The sequence below is a fragment of the Coloeus monedula genome (assembly GCF_965178545.1).
Source record: "Coloeus monedula genome assembly, chromosome: 31".
NCBI classification, from domain to species: Eukaryota; Metazoa; Chordata; class Aves; order Passeriformes; family Corvidae; genus Coloeus; species Coloeus monedula.
Genome location: NC_138811.1, coordinates 241,983 through 266,177, shown reverse-complemented (window position 1 = coordinate 266,177; position 24,195 = coordinate 241,983). Strand labels below are relative to the sequence as shown.

Sequence of the window (24,195 nt, the reverse complement as noted above, 5' to 3'; positions counted from 1 at the left end):
CCCGCGGAGCGGAGAGGAGCAGGGCGCTGTCAATCATAGAGAGGGCGGGAACGGGAAGCCAGGTCCGCTCTCTATTGGTCTCTCGCGGCGTCACTCATTCCTGCCAACCAATGGGAGCGGGCGCTGAGGCGGCAGTAGCGTAGTCCCGCTCCGGAGCGGCGTCTTTGCCATTTAATTGGTGAACAGAACTTCCAGTCGCTCCCTCCCCGCTCTCCTTTCCATTCGCCGGTGTGCCCGGCACTCCAACCAATGCAACCCAGAAAGGGAACCGTGAGAGAAGAGAAAACCGTCTCGCAATTGATCGGCCAGCTGTCAATCAGCAATTCGTTCTAGCCGATTGGCTGTTATGGTGCTTCGCGCCCCTCCCGTGACCGTCGGGCGTCGTCTGTTCGCTCACGGGGAACGACAGTCCCGAAGCAAAGCCCCGGGGCTGGAACACCCCGGGGACCTTCTGGAGACCCTCTAGGGACCAGAACCAGCAGGAATTGGCTCGGCTCCCTGCCCTTTCTGGGTTTGGAGGGGTCTCTGTTGAGTTTGGGTGATCTCTGGGGGGACTTTGGGCCTCTCCGGGCGTGGGCGTTCCCCAACCCCACAAGGCCCAACATGGCGCCCGCGTTACCCCGGTAACGGTCACTTCTGGCGGGGGCGCCACCACCTTTTCCGGTCACGTGCGCTCAAGATGGCGGCGCCCACAGTGGGGCCCGCCCGGCCGGTCCCGGTCCTGCGGGTCGTGGCCGAGTGCGGGCGGAGCCGCGCCCGGGCTGGGGAGCTGCGGCTGCCGCACGGGAACGTGCCCTGCCCCGTGTTCATGCCCGTGGGCACCCGCGGCACCGCCAAGGGCCTCACGGCCGCGCAGCTCGCGGCGCTCGGCTGCCGCATCTGCCTCGGCAACACCTTCCACCTGGGCACGCGGCCGGTGAGCGGCGCCGGGGGGTCCGGGGGGCTCCGCGGTTCTACCCCGTCCCTTCCCCGGCTTCCCTGCGAGGATTCCCAGTGCCTCCCCTGCCCGACTCCCAGCGAGCTCCTGCTATAAACTCCCTCGGTTCCCGAATTTCCAGTGCGGTTTTCCTGATAAAATACCTCGTTTCCTGGCGGGCTTTGGAATAAAATCCTCGATTCCCGAGTTCCCAGTGAGGTTTGAGCTGAAACCCCTCAACTCGCAGGTTCCCGGCGAGATTCCAGTGTAACCCCCCGTGCCCCATTCCCGTATTCCGTGAGAATTCCCAGGCGATCCCCCTCGGTTCCCGCCTTCCCGGCGGCATTCCCGAGCTCTGTCCTCCCCTCTCCGCAGGGTTCCGAGCTGGTCCGACGTTCCGGAGGCCTCCACGGATTCATGGATTGGCCCCACAACCTCCTAACGGTGAGGGGGGGGGGGGGACGGGACCCCCCAGGACCCCAGATTTGGGATGGTGACCTCCCCAGGACCCAAATTTGGGAGGGTGACACCCCCAGGACTCCCCGAGAACCCCCAATTTACGGGGTGGCACTGCCAGGACCCCCAGTTTGGAGGGGAGCCCCCCCAGCCTCAGAGGGGGTCCTGTCATCCCCCGGTCCCCAATTTTGGGGTGTCCCGGGGTTCCTGTGCCCCCCTCAGTCCCAGTTTTCGGGGTCCCCCAGGACAGTGGAGGGTTTCAGATGGTTTCCCTGCTGGAGCTGTCGGAGGTGTCCGAGGAGGGGGTCCGGTTCCGCCCCCCCCACGGCGGGGAGGAGATCCTGCTCAGCCCGGAGAAATCCATGGAGATCCAGAACGCTCTGGGTGAGCCTGGGATCCCCAAATCCCGGGGGGATGGGGAGGATGGGGGGCGTCCCCGGCCCCCGCTGACCCCCAGCCCCCCCAGGTGCTGATATCGTGATGCAGCTGGACGATGTCGTGAGCAGCACCACGACGGGGCCGCGCGTCGAGGAGGCAATGCACAGGTGGGGACCTCCCTGAGACCCACCTGAGACCCCCGGGGACCCCCTGGGAGCCCCCTGACCCTCGTCCCCCCCAGGTCAGTGCGGTGGCTCGATCGCTGCGTGGCCGCTCACGCCCGGCCGGAGCAGCAGCTGCTCTTTGCTATCATCCAGGGGGGGCTGGACCCCGACCTGCGCCTGCGCTGCATCCAAGGTGGGGCCTTCCTCGCCCTCATCGCCATCCTCACCCTCCTCCCTGCGCCCCCCAGGCCTTCCTCATCCTCCTCCACTTCATCCCTGCTTGGGAGGGGCTCTGGGGGTCCTGGGGGAGCTCTGGTGGTCCCAGGAGGCTCAGGGGTGATTTGGGGGGTCCTGGGGGGGTCTCCCATCCGCATTTCCTGGCCATGGCCCAGCAGGATGCACCCAGTTCTACACTGGGGCTCAAGGAGGTCCAGGGGTGATTTGTTGGATCCAGGGGGGTCCAGGGGTGATTTGGGGGGCCCTGGGGGGGTCTCCCGTCCCCATTTCCCGGCCATGACCCAGCGGGACATGCCCAGTTCCACACTGGGGCTCAAGGAGGTTCAGGGGGGTCTGGGTGGCTCAGGGGAGTCCAGGGGTGATTTGTTGGATCCAGGGGGATCCAGGGGTGATTTGGGGGATCCCAGGGAGTTCAGGGGTGATTTGGGGGTCCCGGGGGGGTCTTCCATCCCCGTTTCCCAGCCATGACCCAGCGGGACGTGCCGGGATTCGCCATCGGGGGCCTGAGCGGGGGCGAGGACAAAGCGCAGTTCTGGCGCACGGTGAAGTTCAGCGCCGAGCACCTGCCCCGGGACAAGCCCCGGTACCTCATGGGTGTGGGGTGAGTCCAGGGGGGTCCCCTCAGCCCCCTCAGAGCCCTCTGGGCTGGGGGAGACCCCCGGAGTCACCCGCAATTCACCCCGCAGCTACGCCACCGACCTGGTGGTTTGTGTCGCGCTGGGCTGTGACATGTTCGACTGCGTGTTCCCCACGCGCACGGCGGTAAGGGGGGGCCTGGGGGGGGGATCTGGGGACCCCCGACCCCTCCCCACGGTTTGGGAGACCCCCCATAACCCACCCTGTGCCCCCCTGCAGCGCTTTGGTTCCGCCTTGGTGCCCTGGGGGTCCCTGCAGCTGAAAAATCACCAATTCGCCAAAGATTTCCGGCCCATTGACGCTGACTGCGGCTGCTCCACGTGCCAGAGGTGGGCGGGGGGCTTTGGGGGGGGCTCAGGGGTCTCCAGGCTGGGGCTGACCCCCCAAATTCTCTCCCCCCAGGTATTCCCGGGCATACCTGCACGCGCTGCTCCGCTCCAACACGGCCGCGCTGCACCTGCTCACCCTGCACAACGTCGCCTACCAGGTGGGGTGGGGGCCTTTGGGGGGAGTCTGGGGGTCTTTAGGGGGTCCCACCACCCCTCTAACCCCTGGGAAACCCCCCCCAGATGAAGCTGATGAGCTCCATGCGGGAGAGCATCCTGCAGCAGCGCTTCCCGGAGTTCGTGCGGGAGTTCATGGACACGATGTATGGGAGCCGGGGGGGGCCCCCTCTCTGGGTAAAGGAGGCTCTGGAGTCTGTGGGAATCACCCTGGATTGAGGGGAGCCCCCCCAGGTTCCTGGGGAGCCCCCAGAACCACCCCTGTTCCCAGGGAACCCCCCCATTCCCCCCAGCTCCCCCCAGTTCCCAGGCCCCACCTTTGTCCCCCCCCCATGTTCCATTTTTATACATTTTTTTTGTGGCTTTTTTTACTACTTTGGGTTTTTTTAAGAGGTGGGAAATAAAAGAGTCTGGAAGGGAAACGGCTCCTGCGGCTCTCAGTGGGGCTGGGGAAGGGGGAACGGGGCTGGGGACACATTCTGGGGGCTCGGGAACAGGGAGGAGCTCTGGAGGATCCTGGCAAAGGGGAGGGGAATTCCCAGCAGTGATGTCCCCGTTGTTCCTGGTCCGGATTGCCCGGCAGTGACCTTCCTTTTCCCATGGGTGATCTTTGTCCCTTTGTGCCCTCCAGCCCAGGGCGCGGCTGAAGGAGACAAGGACAGACCCTGACGGGTGGCACGTTTGCCCTCAGTGTCACGTGTTTCCCAGCGGTGGCATGTGTGTGTCTGTACTGTCACCTGGGTGTCCGTACTGTCACCTGCGTGTCCGTGGTGTCACGTGTGTGTCTGTACTGTCACCTGGGTGTCCGTGGTGCCACCTGCGTGTCCGTGGTGTCACGTGTGTGTCCGTACTGTCACCTGGGTGTCCGTGGTGCCACCTGCGTGTTCGTGGTGTCACGTGTGTGTCCGTACTGTCACCTGGGTGTCCGTGGTGTCACCTGTCTGTGGTGGCCATGCCACCCGTGTGGGGGCACCTCTGTGCCCACGGTGACACCTGTTTGGTGGCATCTGTGTGACCCCGTCACCCCTGTGGCGGCTCCTGTGTGGCCGCAGGAGGAAGTTTGAGGAGGGGCGGGCGTGGCCCCGGGGGGTGTGGCCCGGGCCGGGTGTGGCACTTGCGTCACCTGTCCCTGCTTATTTCTGTCACCGCTGGGCACCGTGGCCACAGAGCCACTGCGGGCAGGGCACTGGGAGCACTGAGAGGGGCTGGGAGCTGCACCTGGAGTTAACTGGCAGTCACTGGGAGCCACTGTGAGTGACTGGGACACACTGGGAGTGACTGGGACACACTGCGAGTTACTGGGAGCATTGGAAAGGGCTGGGACTGGCACTTGGAGTTCACTGGGAGTCACTGGGAGTGATGGGGACACACTGCGAGTTACTGGGAGCATTGGGAAGGGCTGGGACTGGCACTTGGAGTTCACTGGGAGTTGCTGGGAGTCCCTGGGAGCTGCTGGGAAGGGCTGAGAGCCGCCGGGAATGACTGCGACACACTGGGGGTAGCACCTCAAGTTAACTGGGAGCCCGCAAGAGCAACTGGGACACACTGGGACACACTGGGAGCCACTGGGAACAGCTGAGAGCAAGCAGCGCCTGAGGTTAACTGGAAGCCACTGGGAGTTACTGGGAGGGACTGGGAGCCACTGGGAATGACTGCAACACACTGGGAAGAGCTGGGAGCAGCACCTGGGGTTAACTGGGAGTCGCTGGGGCGGCTCTGGGGATCCCCAGGGGTCCCAGTGCAGTGGAGGGGATGGGGCGTTCCCAGTGGTGCTGTTCCCATTCCAGCTCCCCTTTGTCCCTTTGTCCCTCAGAGCCCAGGGTGTGGCCGGACAGACAAACCCAGCTCCCCCCCACAGCGCTGGGGGCACTGGGAGTGACTGGGCAGGGCTGGGAGCAGCAACTGGGAGCCACTGGGGGGGGCTGGGAAAGGCTGAGGGAACTGGGAAGGACTGGGAAAGGCTGAACTCGGCACATGGGCAAACTGGGGGGAACTAGGAATGGTGGCGTGGCAAAGCCAGGGGTGAACTGGGATGAACTGGGAAAGCCCTGGGGTGAACTGGGCAGAGCTGGACTCAGCTCCGGGACCCCCAGGGCTCCCCCAAGACCCCCAAACTGGTCTGACTGGTGGAACTGGCGGGCCCCCGGCGGCGCCTCCCGCCCTTATCGCGTCTGGAGCCTTATCAGGACCCGGAATGGGGGAGGGAGAGGGAGACCTTGGGGAAAACCAGGAATGGGGATGGGGAGAGGGGACCTGGGAATGCGGGGGGGAACCTGGGAATGAGGAGGGGGCACAGGGGGGACCCAGGAATGGGAGGGGGAAAGGGAAGATTCTGGAATGGGAGAGGGAGGGGCAGGGGGACCCTGTAATGGACAGGGGCGGGCAGGGACAGAGCGGGGGCAGCAGGTTGGGTGTCCAGCAAGGGGGGTGGGTGCTGTGGGTGGGGGTCCGAGGGCACGGGGGGGTTTGGGCACCCGGCAAGCCCCAGGTGGACGCCCAGCCATGGGATTTGGGTGCCGGTGGGATCGCGGTGCTGCTGGGATTAGGATGCCCACTCGGCAGGACGTGGCTGCCATCGGGATCGTGGGGCCAGTGGGATTCTGGTGGTGCCAGCCCTCCCCGGTGCCGAGCCCACCCCGATCCCCCTCTCCCACCCCACAGATCAACCATGAAGCTCCCGCCGAGCTCCCGCCTGGTCCTGCTGCCGGTGGCCGTGGGGCTGGCCCTGCTGGCCCTGCACACCCAGCACCCCGTGTCCCCTCCCAGCACCACCGTCCACCCCAGCCCGGCCCCACGCCCCAGCAACGCCACGGTGCCCCCACAGCCACCACGGCACCCGCTGCAGCCGCCGTACCCGTACCCCTACCGCTTCCTGCTGAATCACCCTGAGAAGTGCCGGGAGCGGGCGCCGTTCCTGGTGCTGCTGGTGGTGACGGCCCCGGCCGACCTGGCCGCGCGCGACGCCGTGCGCCGCACCTGGGGCAATGAGAGCGCCGTGCCGGGGCTGAGCGTGCTGCGCCTCTTCCTGCTCGGCGTCCACCCTGCCTTCGGCGCCGAGCTGCGCCCAGTGCTGCAGGAGGAGGACGAGCTGCACGGGGACCTCCTGCAGCAGGACTTCCTGGACACCTACAACAACCTGACGCTCAAGACGCTGATGGGGCTGGAGTGGGTGAGCCGCTTCTGCCCCAACGCCACCTACGTGATGAAGGCTGACCACGACGTCTTCCTCAACCTGGAGTTCCTGGCAGGGCGGCTGCTGCAGCCTCTCAGGACCAACTTCGTGACGGGCTACGTGTACCGCTGGACGGGGCCGCTGCGGAACCCCGCCTACAAGTGGTTTGTGCCCCGTGAGGTGTACCCCAACGACACCTACCCGCCCTACTGTGGCGGGCCCGGCTACGTCCTCTCGGGGGACCTGGCACGGCGCGTGTTTGCCGTGGCGCAGACGCTGCCAGCCATCAACATGGAGGACGCGTTCGTGGGCATCTGCCTGCACGCGCTGGGCGTGGCCGTCACCGACCCGCCGGCCGGCACCTTCACCATGTACCGGCTGGACTACGACAAGTGCCGCTTCTCCCGGCTGGTCATGGTGCACCACTACGGGCCCAAGGAGCTGCTGCGGGTGTGGCCGCACTTCCGTGATGTCCCCGTGGAGTGTCCCTAGGGCGGGGATGGGCCGGTGGCGCTGGGGTCTGCTGCTGTCACCTTCCACTGACCGTGACTGGGATCCTCTGACTGTGATCCACCAGTGTCACTGGGATCCGCCGGTGTCACCTTCCACTGACTGTGACTGGGATCCACCGGTGTCACTGGGATTTGCCGGTGTCACCTTCCACTGACTGTGACTGGGATCCTCTGACTGTCACTGGGATCCACCGGTGTCACCTTCCACTGACTGTGACTGGGATCCACCGGTGTCACTGGGATTTGCCGGTGTCACCTTCCACTGACTGTGACTGGGATCCACCGGTGTCACCTTCCACTGACTGTGACTGGGATCCACTGGTGTCACCTTCCACTGACTGTGACTGGGATCCTCTGACTGTGACTGGGATCTCCCGGTGTCACTGGGATCCGCTGCCCGTGCGTGGTCCTGGCTCCGGAGCAGCCGCTGAACCTCAGGGTCCCCCCGTGGGCGTTCCCGTCCCTTTGAGCCGCCGGATCTGGTACCGGAGCAGCTGCTCCATCCATGGAGTCATTTCGGTATTCAGGATCGATGGGGCCGGGATCTGCTGGGATCTGGGATCCACTGTGTTAAGTTATATCCAATGTTTTTAATAAAAGGGCTGGAGCCTTGTCTGTCCTAGTGCCGCCACAATCCCAATGGATCGGGGTCAGGAAGGGGCCCTGGTGCTGGAATGTGCCTCGCTCTGAGCAGCATTCCCGGTGTTTGCCAGGCCGTGCCCCGCTCCAGGTGCCATTCCCGGTGTTTCCCAGAGTCCAGCTCTGGCATGGAGAGATCCGTAATCACCGGCACAAGGTTCACCCAAAGGAGCCTTGAGGTCAGCCCCAGTTCAGCCCCAGTTCAACCCCAGTATGCTTCCAGTTCAGCCCCAGTTCGGCCCCAGTACTCTGAACTTAAGGGGGCTTAAGGGACAAATGCTGAATTTTGGAGTTTTAAAGGACAAATACTTGGAATTGAGGGGTTTTTATGAGAATCCTACAAATGTGGGGCTTTGGAGGTGCAGAACGACGCGTTGGGAGCCCGAACCATCCCAGATTTTGGGTTTATTCACCTCCTCCACCCCCCCCAACCCCTTCCCCAAAAAAACTGAAACCACCAAAGCCAGAAAATACCGAAAAAAGCTCCTTTTTAACGCACTTCACAAAAGCAGAACAACGAGGGCCCGTCCCCCAGCCGGGGCCTGGGAAAAGGCTCCGGAATTGGATCGACTTCCCCGAAAAAAACCAAAACAAAACAACAAAAAAATAAAACAAAAAAAACCAACAAAAAAACCCCCAAAATAATAATAATAATCCTATTTAGACCAAGTCGTTGTGGCAACTACGACCCATTAAATAGAGGCCCAGGGGCGGCGGGCACGGGGCGGCCGCCGGTGACGGGTCACACAGAGCAACGGGGAGGGGGGAAAACGGGATAAAACCCGGGGAATCCCGGGGGGAGCGCGGTGGGACACGGGGGTTTATCTGTACTGGTAACTCATGCTGTGCTCGTTCCTGCCGTATCCGCCCTGGGACGCCTGGTAGGAGCTGGGGGGGCCGCTGTAGTTCTGGGAACCCGGGGAGTTGTAGTTGGACTGGGAGGAGTATCCGCCTGCGGAGAGCACCGGGAGGAGGAGGAGGAGGAAGGGGATGGAATTAGGGTCGCCGTGGAGCTGGAGCTGGGCCCCAAACCCGGCGGCGCGGGGGGGGTGCCAATACTGACCTGCCTTACCTTGGTACGAGGAGCCCCCGCCCCCGGAGCCCCCGTAGCCCCCGTGGGAGCCGGAGTTGTAGGAGCCGCCCCCGGAGTAGTTGTTGCCGCCGCCGCTGCGGCCGCTGTTGCCGCTGTAACCTGGGAATGGGGGAAAAAGTGGGAATGAGAACGTGGGCAGGGACCCCCGGCACCGTTGGGGCACCCAGTTCAACTGACCGAGCCAAGACCCCCTCAAGATCCCGGAATTCTGGGAGGGTTTGGGTGCGGAGGGGTCTTCATCCAACTCTGCCAAGACATTCTGAGGCAGGGATGATCCCAGGGCTGGGGCACCCACCCCCCTCTGTCCCCTCTCCCTGTCATTGACTCACCCCAGCTCCAGCCCCAAATCCCCCTCTTTTAGCCCAAACATCCCCTTATTCCTAGAGGGGCAGAAAGAACCCCTTGGAGCTCCCTCACAACAGCCCCAGCCCAGCCTCAGGACAGAAGGGTCACCCAGGTCCCCTCCAGGGCCAACCCTGCAACACCTTTGATCCAAAAGCCCTTCAGGATCAAACCCAACCTCACCCCTCAACTCCAAACCTCGTGTTTTCCACCCACAACTCCCTCTCCCACCACTCCCACCCTCTCCACTCACTGTATTTGCTCTCGTAGTTGTAGTCGGAGCCGCCACCGGGCGAGTTGTAGGAGTTGGAGTAGGAGTAGCCGCCCTGGCCATGGCCGTAGCCCTTCTGCTTGCCCTGCCCGGGGCCGTAGCCGCCGTACTGGCCCTGCCCATAGGGCTGCTGGCCCTGGTGGGTGGCATAGCCGGAGCCGTACGAGGCCTTCTGGCCGCCGCCGTGCTGCTGCTTCTTCCCGCCGTGCTTGGGCGGCGCGGGCGCCGTGTACCCATCCCCGCCCTGGTAGTAGGAGCCGTATCCCGAGGAGCCGCCGCCGCCGCCCGAGTTGGAGTGGCCGCCGTTGCTGTAGAACTGGCCTGGACAGAGAGAGGAGGGTCAGCGCTCCGGAGGTGGCAGGAAGGGGTGTTCCTGGTGGGATTTCAGCCCCTCCGGAGCTGTGTGGGCTGGTGGCGGGAAGGGGGATGAGGTCCTGCGAGGCTGAGGGTGATCCGGAGATGATGGAGACCCCTCGTGACTCCGGTGGGACCCCCCATAAATCCCACAGGACCCCCTATCTGGATCCATCCCCGTGATTCCAGCGGGACCCCCCATCTGGGTCCATCCCGTTGGTCGCTCCCCGGCATCCCTCGACCCTACAAAGTCCAAACATCATCCCGGAGTGACAGATGCTCTGGAATGAGGGAGAATCCTGTTCCAGGAATGAGGAACCCACATGACCCCACCGTTCATCTTCCTGGGATTTGGGTGATTCCCTCTGGGATCCGGAGTTCATCTGGGTTTAATTTCATTTATTCAGGGTCCCACAGTCAAACTCTTGAGTGTTTTTTTCCTGCGCGGTTCCTGCTCGGTGGAGCTTGGGAAGTTCCCATTTCATGGAAAACTGGGAGCATCCAAAAACTAAACTTATTTTTGAGGGATAAAAGCCACCTGAATCCAACTAAAACCCTGTGGGATTGGGAGGGATCTGCCAACAACAAAACGGGGAATTTGGTTACAAAGGAGCCAGAGAGTGAAATTCCATGTGCTTCACTTCTGCAATTCTGTGTGGAACGCCCAGACTGATCCCAGGTGAATCCTGGCTCCGTGCCCAAATCCCGTGGCTGTGCTGCCAAGAGCTTCTGGAGGCTTTAAATTCTGGGATCTGTTAATTCTGGGCTCGTTTAATGGATTCTCCTCCACGTCCCCTTTTCCACATGAAGTTTTTATTCCTCTTCCACAGAAAATCCCGGATTCACTCTACAGGAACGAGGCTCTGGAATAAATTTATCTCCAGGGTTGGAGCAAAACTTGTCTCTGCTGGACCAGAGTCACCTCGGGCCATCCCGGTGGGAAAATCCTGGGATTCGGGTCCGGAAAGGAGTGTGGGGATTCAAGCTGCAGAGCTGGAAGTGGAGCTCTCCCACCTCAGTATTCCCGGATTTTCCCCTTTATCTCAGCATTCCAAGTTTAACTTGGAAGCTTTAATGCTTGCCACGGGATTAGCTGCGATTCTCCCCAAATCAAAGGCCAGGGATAAAAGCATCCAGCACCACCTGGTGGCTTGGGAAGGGCAGTTTTCCCACCCGGGAGAGGGACCTTAAGGAACATTTATGGATCATCCAGGATGGGATCTGTCTCCTGAATAAAGAGTCAGGACCTCCAACAGGCTTTTTTTTTTCAAAAAACTGGGACAATTATTATTATCACAAATATTATTTTAAGGATCCACTGAACCCCTCGGAGTCACTCAGTTTAAACCTGGAGCTTCCTTCTCCTTTTTTGGTTAATCATGGAATTAGCTCAAGGGCCTCAAAGATGGGAACAACGGCACCACCAACCCAGCAAAAAAAGACAATTTTAAACCCAAACCACAAGGAATGGAGAACCAAAACGCTCGGAGTTTGATGGACTCTGAGACTCAAGTCAACTCCAAAATTCCCCTCAATTTCTGATTTTGGGGATGTTTCATTCTCCAGGTGATTCCAGCGCTCTGAGGGAGCGCTTGGCTCCAAGAGCCTGTTTCCATGGCAACCAACAACTCCATGGATTTCCCGAGACATCCAAGACATTCCTGCTACTCCCCAACGCCTGGATATTCATTGGATTGGGACGTGGAGCACAATTCCAGTGTGTTACAAAGGATTTGCTTCAGCACACACGATTCCACAGGCAAATCCAAACATTCCAGCAAATCAGGGCATTTCACACCTTTAAAAGGCTGGGCTGGACTAGATCCACGTGGGAAAGTCTTCCCAAGATCCAGAGGAGTCTGACCCAACCTCTGGGATTTATTAAAAGGCTCGGATTTTGTACAAAAAAACCTTGCTGGAAGCCAAGACAAAGTTGATCAAAATGCTTCCGTTTCCTTAAAAACCAAGGAGTGCTTTCTATAAAAAAAAACCCTTCTGCTCCCTTGAGCCATTTTCCCAGGAATTTTTAGTCCCCGGCACGACAACGCTCGTTGGGATTTTGGGTGGAAAAAGGGCACTTACTGTAGCCGGCGGTGGCGGAATTCCCTCCGTAGCCGTAGCTCCCGTACCCAGCCCCTGGAGCAGAAGAAAATGTTGGAATAAACAGAGATTCCAAGGGTGAAACATCCCAAATTTGGAGGGTCACTCCCCCATGGAGGGTTCTGGAATGTCCAGGTGCCATGGATGCGATCCCAGAGGGGAAGGTTGATGCCCAGGGGGGGCCTGGGGGTCTCGGCCCCCTCGGGAGCGCTGCTGGCCCTCACCTGTGTTCATGTAGCCGCCGTGGTTGCCGCCGAAGCCGCCCCGGCCTCTCCCACGGCCCCGGATGTTCCCGCCCCGGCCGCGGCCCCGCATGTTGGGGGGTGGGGGGGCCTCGTTGTGCATGGGGCCCCCCCCCATGCCGAAGCCTGGGTTGTGCTGCTGAGGGGACAAGGAGAGGGGAGAGAGGGGTCACTTGGAGCTGGGATGAGGGATTTCCCAAAAAACCTCCCAAAACAGAGCCCCAGGCACCACTTCCTCAGGACAAGAGCCACCAAGGTGGACCCCAAGTTCAGGCACCTCCAAATCCAGAGGATTTTGCAGCAAAACCTTATGGGTTTTGTGGTTCCAAGCCATTTGTTCTGCTCCCCTTCCCAGGAAAGATCAAACCCCAGAGCCAGTGGTCGGTGAGTTACACCCCGAGTTAGACCCCAGGTCGTTTCCCATTCCAGACCAGCTCCCATTGGTCTTTTCCAATTTCAAACCAGTTCCAATCAGTCTTTTCCCATTCCAGAGCTGTGGGACTGGGGGTTTCACTCACTTTGACTGGGAATTTGGGGCCGCCCCTGGCTGGAACAGGGGCTCTTTTCTTCTTGTTCTGCTCGATGGCAACGGGAGCGTCTGGGAACAGCTTCTCCAGCGCGGCCAGTGCCGCGTAGGCTTTGGCCACCTTCTTGTTTGAGCCAGCACCTTGGAACTTCTGCCCATCCACCTCCACCTTGGAAAGGGACAGAACCACACATTTAAGTGGGAAAGGGCAGGAAAAGATGGGAGACCTACAGGGAGTCCCAGAGCTGGAAGTGTCACAGGCTGTCCCTGCCCATTAACAAGCTTTAAAAGGTTTCTCCCAACCCAAACCACTTGGATTTGACAATTTAAACTCTTGGGAAGGGGATGAGGCAACTTTCCAAGCTCTTTTCCCGCCTGACGAGCTCTGGGTTGGAGCTGCTGGGAAGGGCAGGAGGCCCCGTGTCCCCTCACCTCCATGACGAAGCGCTTGTCGTGGCTGCCACCCGTCTCTGAGATCAGCTCGTATTTGAGCCCGCGACGCTTCTCGTTCAGCTCCATCACCGGGTTCTTCCCGTGCTTTGTCAGGATTGGTCCCTGCTGCTTCACGTTCTGCAGGCGGAGAGAGGCTGGGTGAGCCCCACAAAGTCCCCAGCGCACACGGAGCTGCTTCCCAACCTTTTTGGGAAGGACCCCCACGAAGCCACTTCTGCCTCCTGTTTTAGCCAGGAGCCACCCGGACAAACACCACCAGCACAGCTGCCATGCATCCCACCCCACGTCCCCCATCCCAGAGCCACGTCCCCCCTCCCTGTGTCCCCCCACCCACCTCAGGGGTCTGATCTGAGGGGGGAGAGGCTGCCGTGGGCGTTGACACCGTTTCCACGACAGGCGGAGGAGCCACAACCACCGGCTTCGTCTCCGTCTCCTCCGCCGACTCATCGCCCTTCCCAGAATCTTTGCCTTCCACTCCGGTGGGCAAACCCATGTCCTGCAGCACCTGGAGAGCGGGAGGGAGGTCAGGAGCCGCACTCGAGCACCACCCGCTCGGGAGAACTCTCCAGGAAGCTGCTCTGGGCTGTTTATCGACTCTCTCCGGCGCTCGGCATTCCTGAATCCTGCGGGTGCTCCAGGGACACTCAGGGCTGGGAGCTCCCGGTGCTGCTCCCACCCCGCCCCAGGGGTTCTGGCAGTTTTCCCATTCCCATTCCCACCGAATCCTGCGCTCACCTTCACGGCCACGTGAAGCTTCGCCGTTTTCTTGGATGGCCCCGAGGCCTCGAAGGTGCTGCCATCGATCTCCACGGACATGGTGAAGATGGGAGCATGCACGGGGCCGGTCTGGGACACCAGTTTGTACTGGAGCCCCGGTTTGAGCTGGTTCAGCTTCATCAGCGCGTTCATGGCCTGTGGAGGCTCCAGCTTTTCCTCTGCATGGGGAAAAACCAACACCGAGAGTTTGCGGGTGTTTGGCGGCTCCTTCGAAGAAGCAAAACTGATTCCAGACCAGTATTTTCCGGTTTGGGCCGGTTCCAATTGGTATTTTTTCATTTCAGGCCAGTCCTGATGGGCATTTGCTAATTCCAGACCTGTTCCTATGGGTCTGCTCCCATTCCAGACCAGTTCCCACCAGTATTTTCCAATTGCAGATCAGTTCTGACCAGTTTTTTCCCATTGTAGACCAGTCCTGACCAGTACTTTCCGATCTCAGACCAGTTCCAACTGGTCTTTCTCTTTTTAGACCAGTTCCCATTGGTCTTTTCCCATTCCAGACAGTCCCCATTGGTCTTTTCCCATTCCAGACCAGTCCCCACTGGTCTTTTCCAATTCCAGACCAGTTCTGACTGGTCTTTTCCTATCTCAGACCAGTTCCCATCAGCCTTTTCCAATTCCAGAAAAGTCCTGATCTTTTCCTCCTTGCTTCCAGTTCTACCCAGCACAAATCTCCCAGTTTTAAGTTATTTTACCCATCCCCACACCCTGTATCCCCAATTTCCACCCCATTTCCCCCCCAGGCCGTACCTACCTCTCGTTAACTCAATACCTTTTTTCTGAATCTTCTTTTTCTTTTTGCTGGGGGATTTCTCCTCCCCGTCCTCCTCCATCGGCCGCTTCATGGGGGTCACGGCGTACGTGGTACTGGGTGGGATCTGAACTGTGGGAATGAGCACAGGCACTCCCTAAATCCCCTGTTTTCCACCCAAATCCTTGGGATGGGATGCGGGGCCGTCCCCTCCCAGTACGTACCAGTATAATCGACCGGGTTCTCGTTCTTTGGTTTCTTGGGCATTTTGGAGGGCAGGGGATCCATGCCCAGGACCTTGTGGAGCTGGCCGAAGGCGGCGAGCCGGAGCGCGTGCTGGGGACAGGACCGGGGGTCACTGGGAGCTGCCGGACACCCCCCTGCTCCCAGCCCCCACACAGCCCCCCTGCACCGACCCATCCTCAGCGGGACTCTCCGGATTGAGTTTCTTTTTGGGGGAGTTTCACCCAAAAAGGGGTGTCGGGACCATTCACTACACAACACCTGATTCTTTGCTCTGGGTGGCCAAACTATGGGGCCCACGTGGGTGGCCTGGTGGAGTGACCGTGGCACCGAGTGACCACAGGACCGTGTGACCACGCCACTGAGTGACCACAGCGCCGCGTGACCACGGGTCTAATCTACGCTGGCCGAAGGAGCCGGGAGCGGAGCGAGCCGGGGATTGGGAAGGGCCGGGTGGAGGTCACACTATACCTGAGCACTCTGTGTGATATCTTCCCTTTGTTGTCTGTCTAGATGCCCAATAGCATCAGTGGCTTCTTTTTCACAAGGGTCATAAATACCAGAACCATCTGAAGGCAGGAAACAAGGAAGATATGCAGAGAATTATCCCGGGTTTCTACCCTAAATTCCCTGGGGCAGCTCCGAAGGCGCGGATTGCCGCGGGACTGTGTGGGATCGGCCGCGAGAATCGCGCTCCCGGGAGCCAAATTCCGCTGGTGCCTCTCTCTACGGGGCTGAGGTGGCTCCAGAGGACGGGAGGGCCCACGGGAAACGAGGGGCACCCGACCGCCGGCACCCCCGCGCTCCTCCCGGCTCCGCTCCCGCGGGAACGCCGCGGCCCGAGGCTCACCTGGCATGACGATGCCCGAGGCCAGGCACTCCAGCACCCGGCGCAGCGCCTCGCCCGCGCCCATCGGCCGGTTCGCCGTCCCGATGGATTTCTCACACAGCAGCTCCAGAGGCTGCAAGGGAAGGAGGGAAGTGAGGGCGGGGAGAGGGGAGGTGGAGCGCGGAGAGGGACCTGGGAGAGGATCCCAGGGAAGAGGGACCCTGGAAAAGGGAGCCCAAGAGGGGGACAGCAGGAAGTGGACCCCTGGAAAGGGGGCCTGGAAGAGGGATCCCAGGAGGGATCCTGGGAAAAGGATCTGGGAGAAGGGCCCCAAAAAAGAGATCCTGGCACGGGACTCTGAGAAAATGGACTCCTGGAAAGGGATCCTGGCAGAGGGACCCCAGGAAACACTCTGGGAAAAGGGATCCCTGGAAAGGGATTCCAAGAAAGGGCTCCAGGGAAGGGACCCATCTGAGAGCAGCTTCCAGTTCCCAAAGAAGAGAAGTCAAGCTGTGGAAGTCGTGAATGGATAAAACAGTTCGATAACAATGTCGTGTGGCAATTAATAAAACAATTTGTGTGATATGTGATGTGATTTGATAAGATAAAGCTGTTTGATAACTGATAAAACCATTTGTTAATTGATAAAGAAAACTGATGATGGTATTTGAGGACAGCATGGTTTGGTAACCAATAAATTGATTTGATAATTTATAAAACTATTTGATAACAAGACTTGAAAATTAATAAAAATATTTTAAAATAACATGATTTGATACTTCATAATTGATGATAACTTGATAATTTATAAAAACTCGACAATGATAATGATGTGTTTGATAACTGAGAAAACAACTTGATACTAACAAGACTTGATAGCTGATAACACTGACAATGATGTGATTTGGTAGCTGATAAAACGTTTTGATAATAATGTGATTAAGTAATCGATAAAACAACTCGATAGTAAGGTGAGTTGATAATTGATAAACCAATTCAAAGATAACCTGAGCTGGTAATCGATAAAGCAATTCAATATCAAGGCGAGTTGATAATTCATAACCAGTTTGATAACAACAGGAGCTCATAAGGCACGGCCAGCTGGCAATCGAGACGCCCTTTGCAGCACAGACATTTGATTTGCGTCTCTAAGTGCAGAAAAGTCGTTCATCCATAGAAATCCCCAACTTGGGAAAGGGGCTGTGCCCTGGAACCTTGGGAAAGAGCAGAGCTGAGCTCGGGAGAAACGCCGCCAACCCCCCCGGAACGGGAAAAGGGGGAATTACCCATCCTCTGAGCGGGGCCCAGGTGGGGACGCGAGTGCAGAGGTCCCGCAGCACCCGGATCACGATGACGCACGACTTCAGCCCGTTGGCCCTGGCCTGGAAGCGGAACCAAACCAGACAGGGATTCACCGAGCGCCCGCCCGCGCCGCCGACGCTCCCTCGAGGTGCTGCTTTGCCGAGGGTAAAGCCGGAGCCTGGGCCCGCACCCGGAGCTCGGAGCCGCGCCGGGACAGCCGAGGCTTGGCCGAGGGGTGGCCAAAGTCTTGGCCAAAGTCTTAGCCAAGGTCCTAGCCAAGGGGTTGGCCAAGGCCTTAGCCAAGGAGTTGGCCAAGGAGTTGGCCAAGGTCTTAGCTAAGGGCTTAGCCAAGGGGTTGGCCAAGGGGTCGGCCAAGGTCTTAGCTAAGGTGTTGGCCAAGGGGTTGGCCAAGGTCTTAACCAAGGTCTTGGCCAAGGGGACGTTACTCCTCACACAAAGTAGCAGCTCCGCGGCTGCTCCGTACAAAGGCTCCTAAGTCGCTCCAGCGCCCACAGTCCGGCACCTCCGAGCGGCCAGCGGCCACTTGAAACTCCAACTCCAAAAAAACACTCAGCCCCTTAAAGAGTTTACCAATGTTTCTACTTAAAGATAAATATAAGAACAAAATGCAAACCTGGAACCACTTGGCGTGGCGCAGAGACGCCAAGGCAGCAAGGCATTTCTGCCTGTCCAGAACGTCCGGGGAGTCGGTGACTGAGAGCGTTTCTAGTCGTGGATGGAATAAGAAGACAAGGCACGGTTTGACCAAGGGGCTTCTGTCGGGCCGAGGGGGATGAGGCAGCATCCTAACGGGCAGCTGAGGCTCCCAAAAAATCCTGCTGGGATGTGGGAGCGGGAGGGAAGGGGCTGCGGCACTGCCGCTGCGCGGCCTCGCCTGGACACGGGGGAAGCTCAATTCCCAGGGAGGGATGGCCTGGAATGTGCGCTGGCAGGAGGAAGAGGAGGAGGAAGAGGAGGAGGAAGAGGAGGAGACCGGGCGTGAGGCTCGGTGGAGGGCACAGAAATCCTGGATGGATGGAGAGGCGGCGGCGAGGCCGGTGAGGGGGAAATTTGAGGTGGGTGAAATCCCGGCTCCGCAGCCGGAGCGCAGCGGGTGGGGGGGAGGGAAGGGCGAGGCTCGGCGAGGATCCAGGGAACCCTCCGCCCGGAAGGATGGCTGCCCCGGCCCCGGCCCGCGACAGAGAACGTCCTGTTGGTCAAAGGTCCAGCGTCCCTAAAATCGACAAACTAGAAGGCTCGGAGACGAGGTCAGAGATCAACACCAGAGATCAACAATCAAGAGCACAAAGAGGTCCCGGTTTGTGCTGCAGCAAAACTGAGGAAAGGCCTGAAGTCGCCCAAAATTGCTCGAGATCAGGGTTTTAGATAAGGCTAGTGCGGAGCGGGGGAACCGCCGGCCCTACGGAGCCCATCGGAATTGGAGCGGACAACCAGTGGTTGCTGGAATTTTGATTCCAAAGGGAATTTGGAGAAGCTAACTTTATCCAAAACTCTGCATCGCTTTCCGGAATTCTGAACCTGAGGTGCTGGAAGAGCCACGGGAGGAGCCCTGAGCACCCGGTGTTCTGCTGCAACACACACCGGGGGAACATCCCGGAACATCCCGGTTCATGGACATGCAACTCCTCGGACAAGAAGCCTTCAAGAGGGGTTTTTTTGGGTTTCTTAAACAAATCTGGTTTCTATTTTCATGTCACTGCACTGACATGGCTGGGGACAAACCACGAGTAATACAACGAGATGATGAATTAGTGAACTAAAGGCCCAAGTGGAACCAAAAGAAAGGATAAAATAATAATACTTAAAAAAAAAAAAAAAAAAGAAGAGCAAAATCCCGTGTGAAAGGTGCTCCTCAGCTTCAGAAGCTCGGTCCGGATAAACCACAACCGGGATCTCCGTGGGGTTGGCGCAATGAAGGAATTTGGTTTGGATTTGGCCAGCAAGAGTTGCCACGGCTCCGGCTGAAGCTGAAGAGCACTTTCCCGGTCGTTAGCCGCGGGATGCCGGGTGCCGGCCGGCCGTACCTCCGGCCAGCTGCTTCTCCAGCTCTTCCCTGACCACAGGCGACGTCAGGTGGATGGTCAGGGTCAGCGGGGGCTCCTTCGTGTTCTTGATGATGATGGCGGCGTCTCCCACCGACTGGATGATCTCGTACTTGTCCTCGGTGATCGCCTGCAACATTGGGACAGAGACGGGTTGGAACAAGATGGGTTTGAAGTCCCTTCCAACCCAAACCATTCCATGATCAACAAGGAAAAGTTCATTTAACAATCCCAAAGAACGCCATGCGCCTCTGGAAAGGACTTTTCCAAGCCGGAGCATGGGGACCAGAACCATCCCAAAGGGAATTTTCCTGGTGGCTCAGCTCCACTCACCGCGAGCTGCACTCCCAGGTTATCGGCGACTTTTTCCAGGAGCTTGGCCGTGGGTTTGTCTTTGCACAGCAGGACCAGCTCCAGGTCCAGGTCCCCCTTCAGCAAGAGGCCTTTGGCCACGAGCCCCACGCGCATCACCCCGCGCAGGGTCCTCGTCAGCTGCTCCGTGGCCTTCTGATCCCTGAAAAAACACGGCACAGGGTCACAACGGCGGGATTCACAGCCAGGAGAGTGCCCCACCCAACCGGAGGGATGGATCCGTGAGGATTAACCCGGCACTCAGAACTGTCGCCTCAGCCCTGCCTCAGTTAATTCCCCTCGATTCCACGGCCAGGGAGGACAACGCTGCCACCGCCAGCAAGCGGATTTTTAGGGATCTAAGTGAGTTTTAGGGATCTAAAGGAGGACAGCGCTGTGATCCCAGCAGCGGCTTCGCTCCTCACCCTCCTTCCTTGTTCTCCTCCTCGGCCGCCGTCTCCATGGACTCCGTCTCCGGCTGCTCCCCGCTGACCTTCTCCTGCTCGTCAATCCAGTCGGAGACGGCTTTGAGCGCCCGCTCCGTGTGGGAAACCATGTTCTGCACAGCCTCCAGCTCCTCCTGCGTGGGGTACACGGCCGAGTGCTTGGCCATCACGTGCCGGTCGTCGTTCACGAAGATCCGCATTGGGCGCTGCAGAAAAGGGAGGTCAGGAATGTTTAGGGAGCGCCGGGACACAGATATTCATCCCACACCCGGGAATCCGCCCGGCTCTTACCATTTTTATTTTCTGCTGTCTGCCTGAATGCTCCAAAGGTGTTTATTTGGATTTTTCCGGTGACTGGAGCGTCGCAGCACCGCGGCGTTCCGGGATCTGAAAGCGACAGAGAGCGGGTGAGCCAGGGCAGCCGGAGCCTGGGGCACGCGCTGGAGCAGCGGGAGCTGGAAGCAGGAACAGCAGTGAGACACAGACCAACTCGTTAGCCAAATCCTCCTTCTGCTCCCGAGGATTTACATCTCTGACACCTGCAGACTGACCCTTGGAGCATCCGATCCTTATTCCCTCTTATTCCCAAGAGGTTTTCCCATGAAATGGGACTTTTCCAAACCAGACAGAGCTCCCTGCTCCACGCTGGAGCAGCCGCCCTGGGACAATTATTAATTAATTAAACAAGGGAAGAGCCAGCTGGGCCCCTCTTCCCACTCCTGGCAGACCCCTCTGCCGTATCCATGGGCAGCTCCCAGCACAGATCCCTCTGGGATCCTAACGGGAAGCTCCCAGCACAGATCCCTCTGCCACAGCCCTGGCTTCACCCCAAATCCCTGGCACAGCCCCAAAGTCACCCCGTTGGCTCTGCATTAGGACCAACACCAGTCCAGAGGCTGCACTGAGTCTCCTCCCTGAGTTTATTGGGAGGAAACGGGATAAACCCAGCAAATCCAGGTGGGAAGTCAGTGCTCAAAAGTCCTGGAATTCAACAGATTCAGCCCAACTGACATCAAATTCCTGCCTTTTTGTGGGAACCGCCCCCAGCTGGGGCAGCGGAGCCTTCTGTTCCAACTCCAGTGCTTTGTCCCCCGGAACAGAGGAACGCCTGGATCCCGCGGGACCGCCGGTGTCCCGGGATCACCCTCTGGACACTGCCTTGCACTCGCCAGGATCAGTTCTGGCATCATTCCCACACGGACAGGGGAAGGATCAGCACCTGCTCCAGCCAGGGTCACCAACTGTACCCAGTAAAATTAATTAATTAAAATCCTGGTTTCCCCCACTGCCCCTGACCGGTTCAATCCCGGCCTTGCGACACCCGACAGCTTCCCAATAACTCCAAGGATAACTCCAGTGAAAAGCATTGGAAAACGCTGACCCTCTGCACCTGAGGATGAGGAAGATCATCCTCCTCTGCCTCCACTTCCTTTTACCATCAAAATCTGCCTGGCGACAGCAAATCCCACCTGGAGAGGGTCGATCCCACCTGGATTATCCCAAAGCTCCCAACCAAATGCCACTTCACGGCAGCCCTTCCCCTTTCCATGCATTTCCCAGGCCACCAAACCAGACCGCAGCTCACTTTCACCTCTTCCCACCAGAATCTCCCCAGCTGCAGCCTCGCCATTCCCCGCTCGCGCTGTCCAGCTCACCCAGAGCTGGGGCTCACATTTCTAGGATAAAAACCTTGAGCCGCTGCACAGACACACAGTTCCACTCCAAGGAAAGCCCTCTGATTCCAGTCCTGCCAGTTCACCCACAGGATAACTTAACAGTGCCATAAATCTGGATTTAATTGAAATTAAACCCCGACTGGCACCAGCTGAGCTGGGAGAATCATTCCCAAGGAGCCACATGGCATCTCCTGGTGCCTCCTGCTCCGGGCTGGGCCCTGAAGGCCCCGCATGCTCCGTTATTTTCCTTAAAATTCCCTCAATTTTCTCCAGGCTGGATAAGGAAAGGGTTGAAATCCCATCCAGCTGTTCCTATAGTCAAAATCACAACAGCAGCCAGAGTCTCCCATTATCCCTCTTCTGAGATTTTTGGAGGGAGAAATCTGGGAGCTGATGCTGCAGCACCACCAGATTTGTGTCTTCCGAGGAGAAGAACCACAGGATTGGTTAAACCAGGACCCCAACCCTTGGAAACGGGACAAACTCTGGAATTTCACCTGGTTTTGGCCTCACCCCCTCCTCCACTCCCACCCCCAGCTGGAATTCACCAAACTTCCCGCGCTCGGATTGAGCCTCCCAAGGGGCGTTTTTGGGAGGACGGAGGGAAAAACAACCAAAGGATGCAAAAGGCTGGGATTCCTGCCCTAAACGTGGTAAAGTGTGACACAGGCGAAGCCGCGCTTGGGTTCAAGGCCGTGTTTTTAGAAAGAATTGGTCGCTTTTATCTGTGTTTTGGTGCCTGCTCGGGATGGATGAGGAACCGGGACACCACGGCCCTCACAGGGAGCAATCCGGGAGCCTCGGGAGCGCGGATTCCAGTGGGAACCCCGCACTGAGGGGGCACAAAGCCATCAGTCCCCGCGGAGCAGCCGCCGCGGGAAGGGGTTGCTGGATTTTTGTTCCTCTAAACCCTCCAGAAACGGAGCGGCCACGGATAACGGGGCTGGACCAGCGGGAACCGTGAGGGAGCAGGGAGGGAAAGGCCGGGAAAAGCTCAGGGGAGGAGGAGAGCAGGATCCTGGTCCTGAGGGGGGAGAGGGGCTAAAATCCCCCCAAAGGGGATGATCCCACTGCAATTCCCAGCCTGGGATGGGGTGGGATGGGGAGAGGGAAGAGGGGCTTCAAGCCCCTCCAAGGGGGGTGATCCCACCTCCTCCAAGGCCCCCCCCCCCCAACATCCCACCCAGGGGCGGCTGAGGGGGTCGGGAAAGGACCAGCCCCCCTCAAACCCCCCATCCCCGTCCCCACGCGAGTGCAGGGCCGCGGGGCGAAAATGAGGAGGGGGCGCGGGGACCAGGATTGAGGAGGGGGCGCGGGGGGTGAGGAGGGGGCGCGGGGGCCGCCGGGCGCTGCCGCCATTTGCAAACGCGGCGCGAACAAAGCGGCGGCGGCGAGAAATGAGGGGAGTCGGGGGGAGCCCCGAGCGACGCCCGCGTTCTCTGGGCGGCGGCTCGATCCCCCCCCGGTCCCTCGGGGCGCTGCTGAGGGGGGTCCGTGAGGGAGCCCGGCCACCTCCCCCCACCCTCCCCTCACTCACCGCCGCCATTTTGTCTGCACACAATGGGCCGGGCGGGAGGGAGGGGACACGGGGGGGGCCGGGTCACCGCGTCCCACCGCCCCCCCGGCTCACCCACCCCCCCCACCCCACCCCGGCTCCTCCCGCCCCGGCACCGCCCCCGGCCGGCCCGGTCCGGCTCGGCCCGGCCGGCCCGGCGCGGCTCCCCCCCGCGCGGCGCGGACACGGCTCCTACCGGGGCGCTGCCGGCGGTGCCTCGCGGGGGCGGCCCGGCCCGGCCCGGCCGGCGGGGCCCGGGAGGGGCCGGAGCGGGGCCGGAGCGGCCGCGGCGGGGCCGGAGCGGGGCCGGAACGGGGCCGGAGCGGCGGCGCCGGGACTGCGGCGGGGGCGGGGCCGCCGCCGGCGGGGGGCGCGCGCGCGCCGGGGGGGCGGGGCCATGGGGAGCGCGGCGGGCGCGGGCCAATGGGAGGGCGCGGAGGGAGAGTGACGGACAGGGGGCAGAGCGAATCGGAGAGGGCGGAGGGAGGGTGATGGACAGGGGGCGGAGAGGAGAAGGGGACGGGCTCGGGGGGCGGGGATAAGGGGCGCGGGGGCGGGGGCGGGCCAATGGTTTAGCACGGCACGAGGTGATGGACAAAGCGTGAGGCCAATGGGAGAGGGAGGAGGGAGGGTGGTGCGAAGGGGGCGGGGCCGAGAGCGGTGGCGGGAACGGGCCGGGGGGGCGCGCGCTGAGGGGACCCCTGTGAGGGGAGCGAGGGCCTGAGAGGATCCCCCTGAGGGGACACGTCCGCGCGACCCCCCGAAGCACCTGAACCCAGACTGGGTTCCACCGGGAAGATCCTTCTCTGACAAGGAATGAAAAGGTTTGACCTCAAAGTGCCTTTTTTGGAGGGGTTTGATGTCAAAATCGCCTTTCTACGAGGGGAACATCCTCAAAATCACCTTTTTTGGAGGGGGTTGACCTCAAAACCGCTTTATTTTGAGGGGGTTTGACCTCAAAACCAGCTTTACTGAAGGGGTTTGACCTCAAAAATGGCTTTTTTCCAGTGGCTTGACCTCAAAACCATTAAATTTTTGAGGGGAACAACCTCAAAGATGCATTTTTGGAGGCATTCGACCACAGAAACACCTTTTGCTTTTGATGACCAGGGAAACGACATTAAATAAGTGTCTGAAGGAGCACTTTGCTCCTTAATAATCCCCTCCCAGAGCCTCTGCGGCTCAGGGATTGTTGGAAAATTCCTCAT

General features: G+C 59.9%; 3 protein-coding genes across 11 annotated transcripts; 2 read left to right on the top strand and 1 right to left on the bottom strand.

Moving 5' to 3' along the window:
* Positions 1-542: 542 nt before the first annotated feature.
* Positions 543-3,647, top strand: QTRT1 (queuine tRNA-ribosyltransferase catalytic subunit 1). The gene is made up of 10 exons (XM_082299379.1): positions 543-916; positions 1,292-1,360; positions 1,618-1,756; positions 1,839-1,917; positions 1,992-2,107; positions 2,614-2,752; positions 2,838-2,913; positions 3,007-3,116; positions 3,190-3,274; positions 3,357-3,647. The coding sequence occupies exons 1-10, from the start codon at positions 680-682 to the stop codon at positions 3,507-3,509; spliced, it is 1,203 nt and encodes a 400-aa protein (XP_082155505.1). The 5' UTR covers positions 543-679; the 3' UTR covers positions 3,510-3,647.
* A 2,311-nt stretch (positions 3,648-5,958) lies between these two features.
* Positions 5,959-6,954, top strand: LOC309583574 (beta-1,3-galactosyltransferase 2-like; the record flags this gene model as incomplete). The annotated part of the gene is made up of 1 exon (XM_082299317.1): positions 5,959-6,954. One exon carries the CDS (start codon positions 5,959-5,961, stop codon positions 6,952-6,954), a length of 996 nt encoding a protein of 331 aa, XP_082155443.1.
* Positions 6,955-8,084: 1,130 nt separating this feature from the next.
* Positions 8,085-23,315, bottom strand: ILF3 (interleukin enhancer binding factor 3). Of its 9 annotated transcripts, none has more exons than XM_082299364.1 (20): positions 23,184-23,315; positions 20,048-20,143; positions 19,736-19,962; positions 19,293-19,473; positions 18,942-19,089; positions 17,531-17,622; positions 16,881-16,976; positions 15,616-15,727; positions 15,237-15,334; positions 14,747-14,858; positions 14,526-14,654; positions 13,730-13,929; positions 13,329-13,499; positions 12,974-13,111; positions 12,534-12,710; positions 11,998-12,154; positions 11,756-11,809; positions 9,302-9,640; positions 8,677-8,805; positions 8,085-8,565 (listed from the first exon to the last, which is right to left on the bottom strand). In XM_082299364.1, the coding sequence occupies exons 2-20, from the start codon at positions 20,048-20,050 to the stop codon at positions 8,435-8,437; spliced, it is 2,694 nt and encodes an 897-aa protein (XP_082155490.1). In that variant the 5' UTR covers positions 20,051-20,143; positions 23,184-23,315; the 3' UTR covers positions 8,085-8,434. The 9 variants fall into 9 exon arrangements, with proteins under 9 accessions (XP_082155490.1, XP_082155493.1, XP_082155492.1 ...); XM_082299367.1 differs by having other exon boundaries at positions 8,686-8,805; XM_082299366.1 differs by having other exon boundaries at positions 11,998-12,151.
* Between the last annotated feature and the right edge of the window lie 880 nt (positions 23,316-24,195).

Bases quoted from the DNA above. Each gene is read 5' to 3' on its own strand.
- QTRT1 (XM_082299379.1), top strand. From the start codon at position 680: ATGGCGGCGCCCACAGTGGGGCCCGCCCGGCCGGTCCCGGTCCTGCGG. The intron at 1,757-1,838 runs GTGAGCCTGGGA...CAGCCCCCCCAG, and splicing joins GGAGATCCAGAACGCTCTGG to GTGCTGATATCGTGATGCAG. The intron at 2,108-2,613 runs GTGGGGCCTTCC...CCCGTTTCCCAG, and splicing joins GCGCCTGCGCTGCATCCAAG to CCATGACCCAGCGGGACGTG.
- ILF3 (XM_082299364.1), bottom strand. The intron at 16,977-17,530 runs GTTTGCATTTTG...TTCCGCTTCCAG, and splicing joins GCCACGCCAAGTGGTTCCAG to GCCAGGGCCAACGGGCTGAA. The intron at 14,655-14,746 runs GTACGTACTGGG...TCATTCCCACAG, and splicing joins GAACCCGGTCGATTATACTG to TTCAGATCCCACCCAGTACC.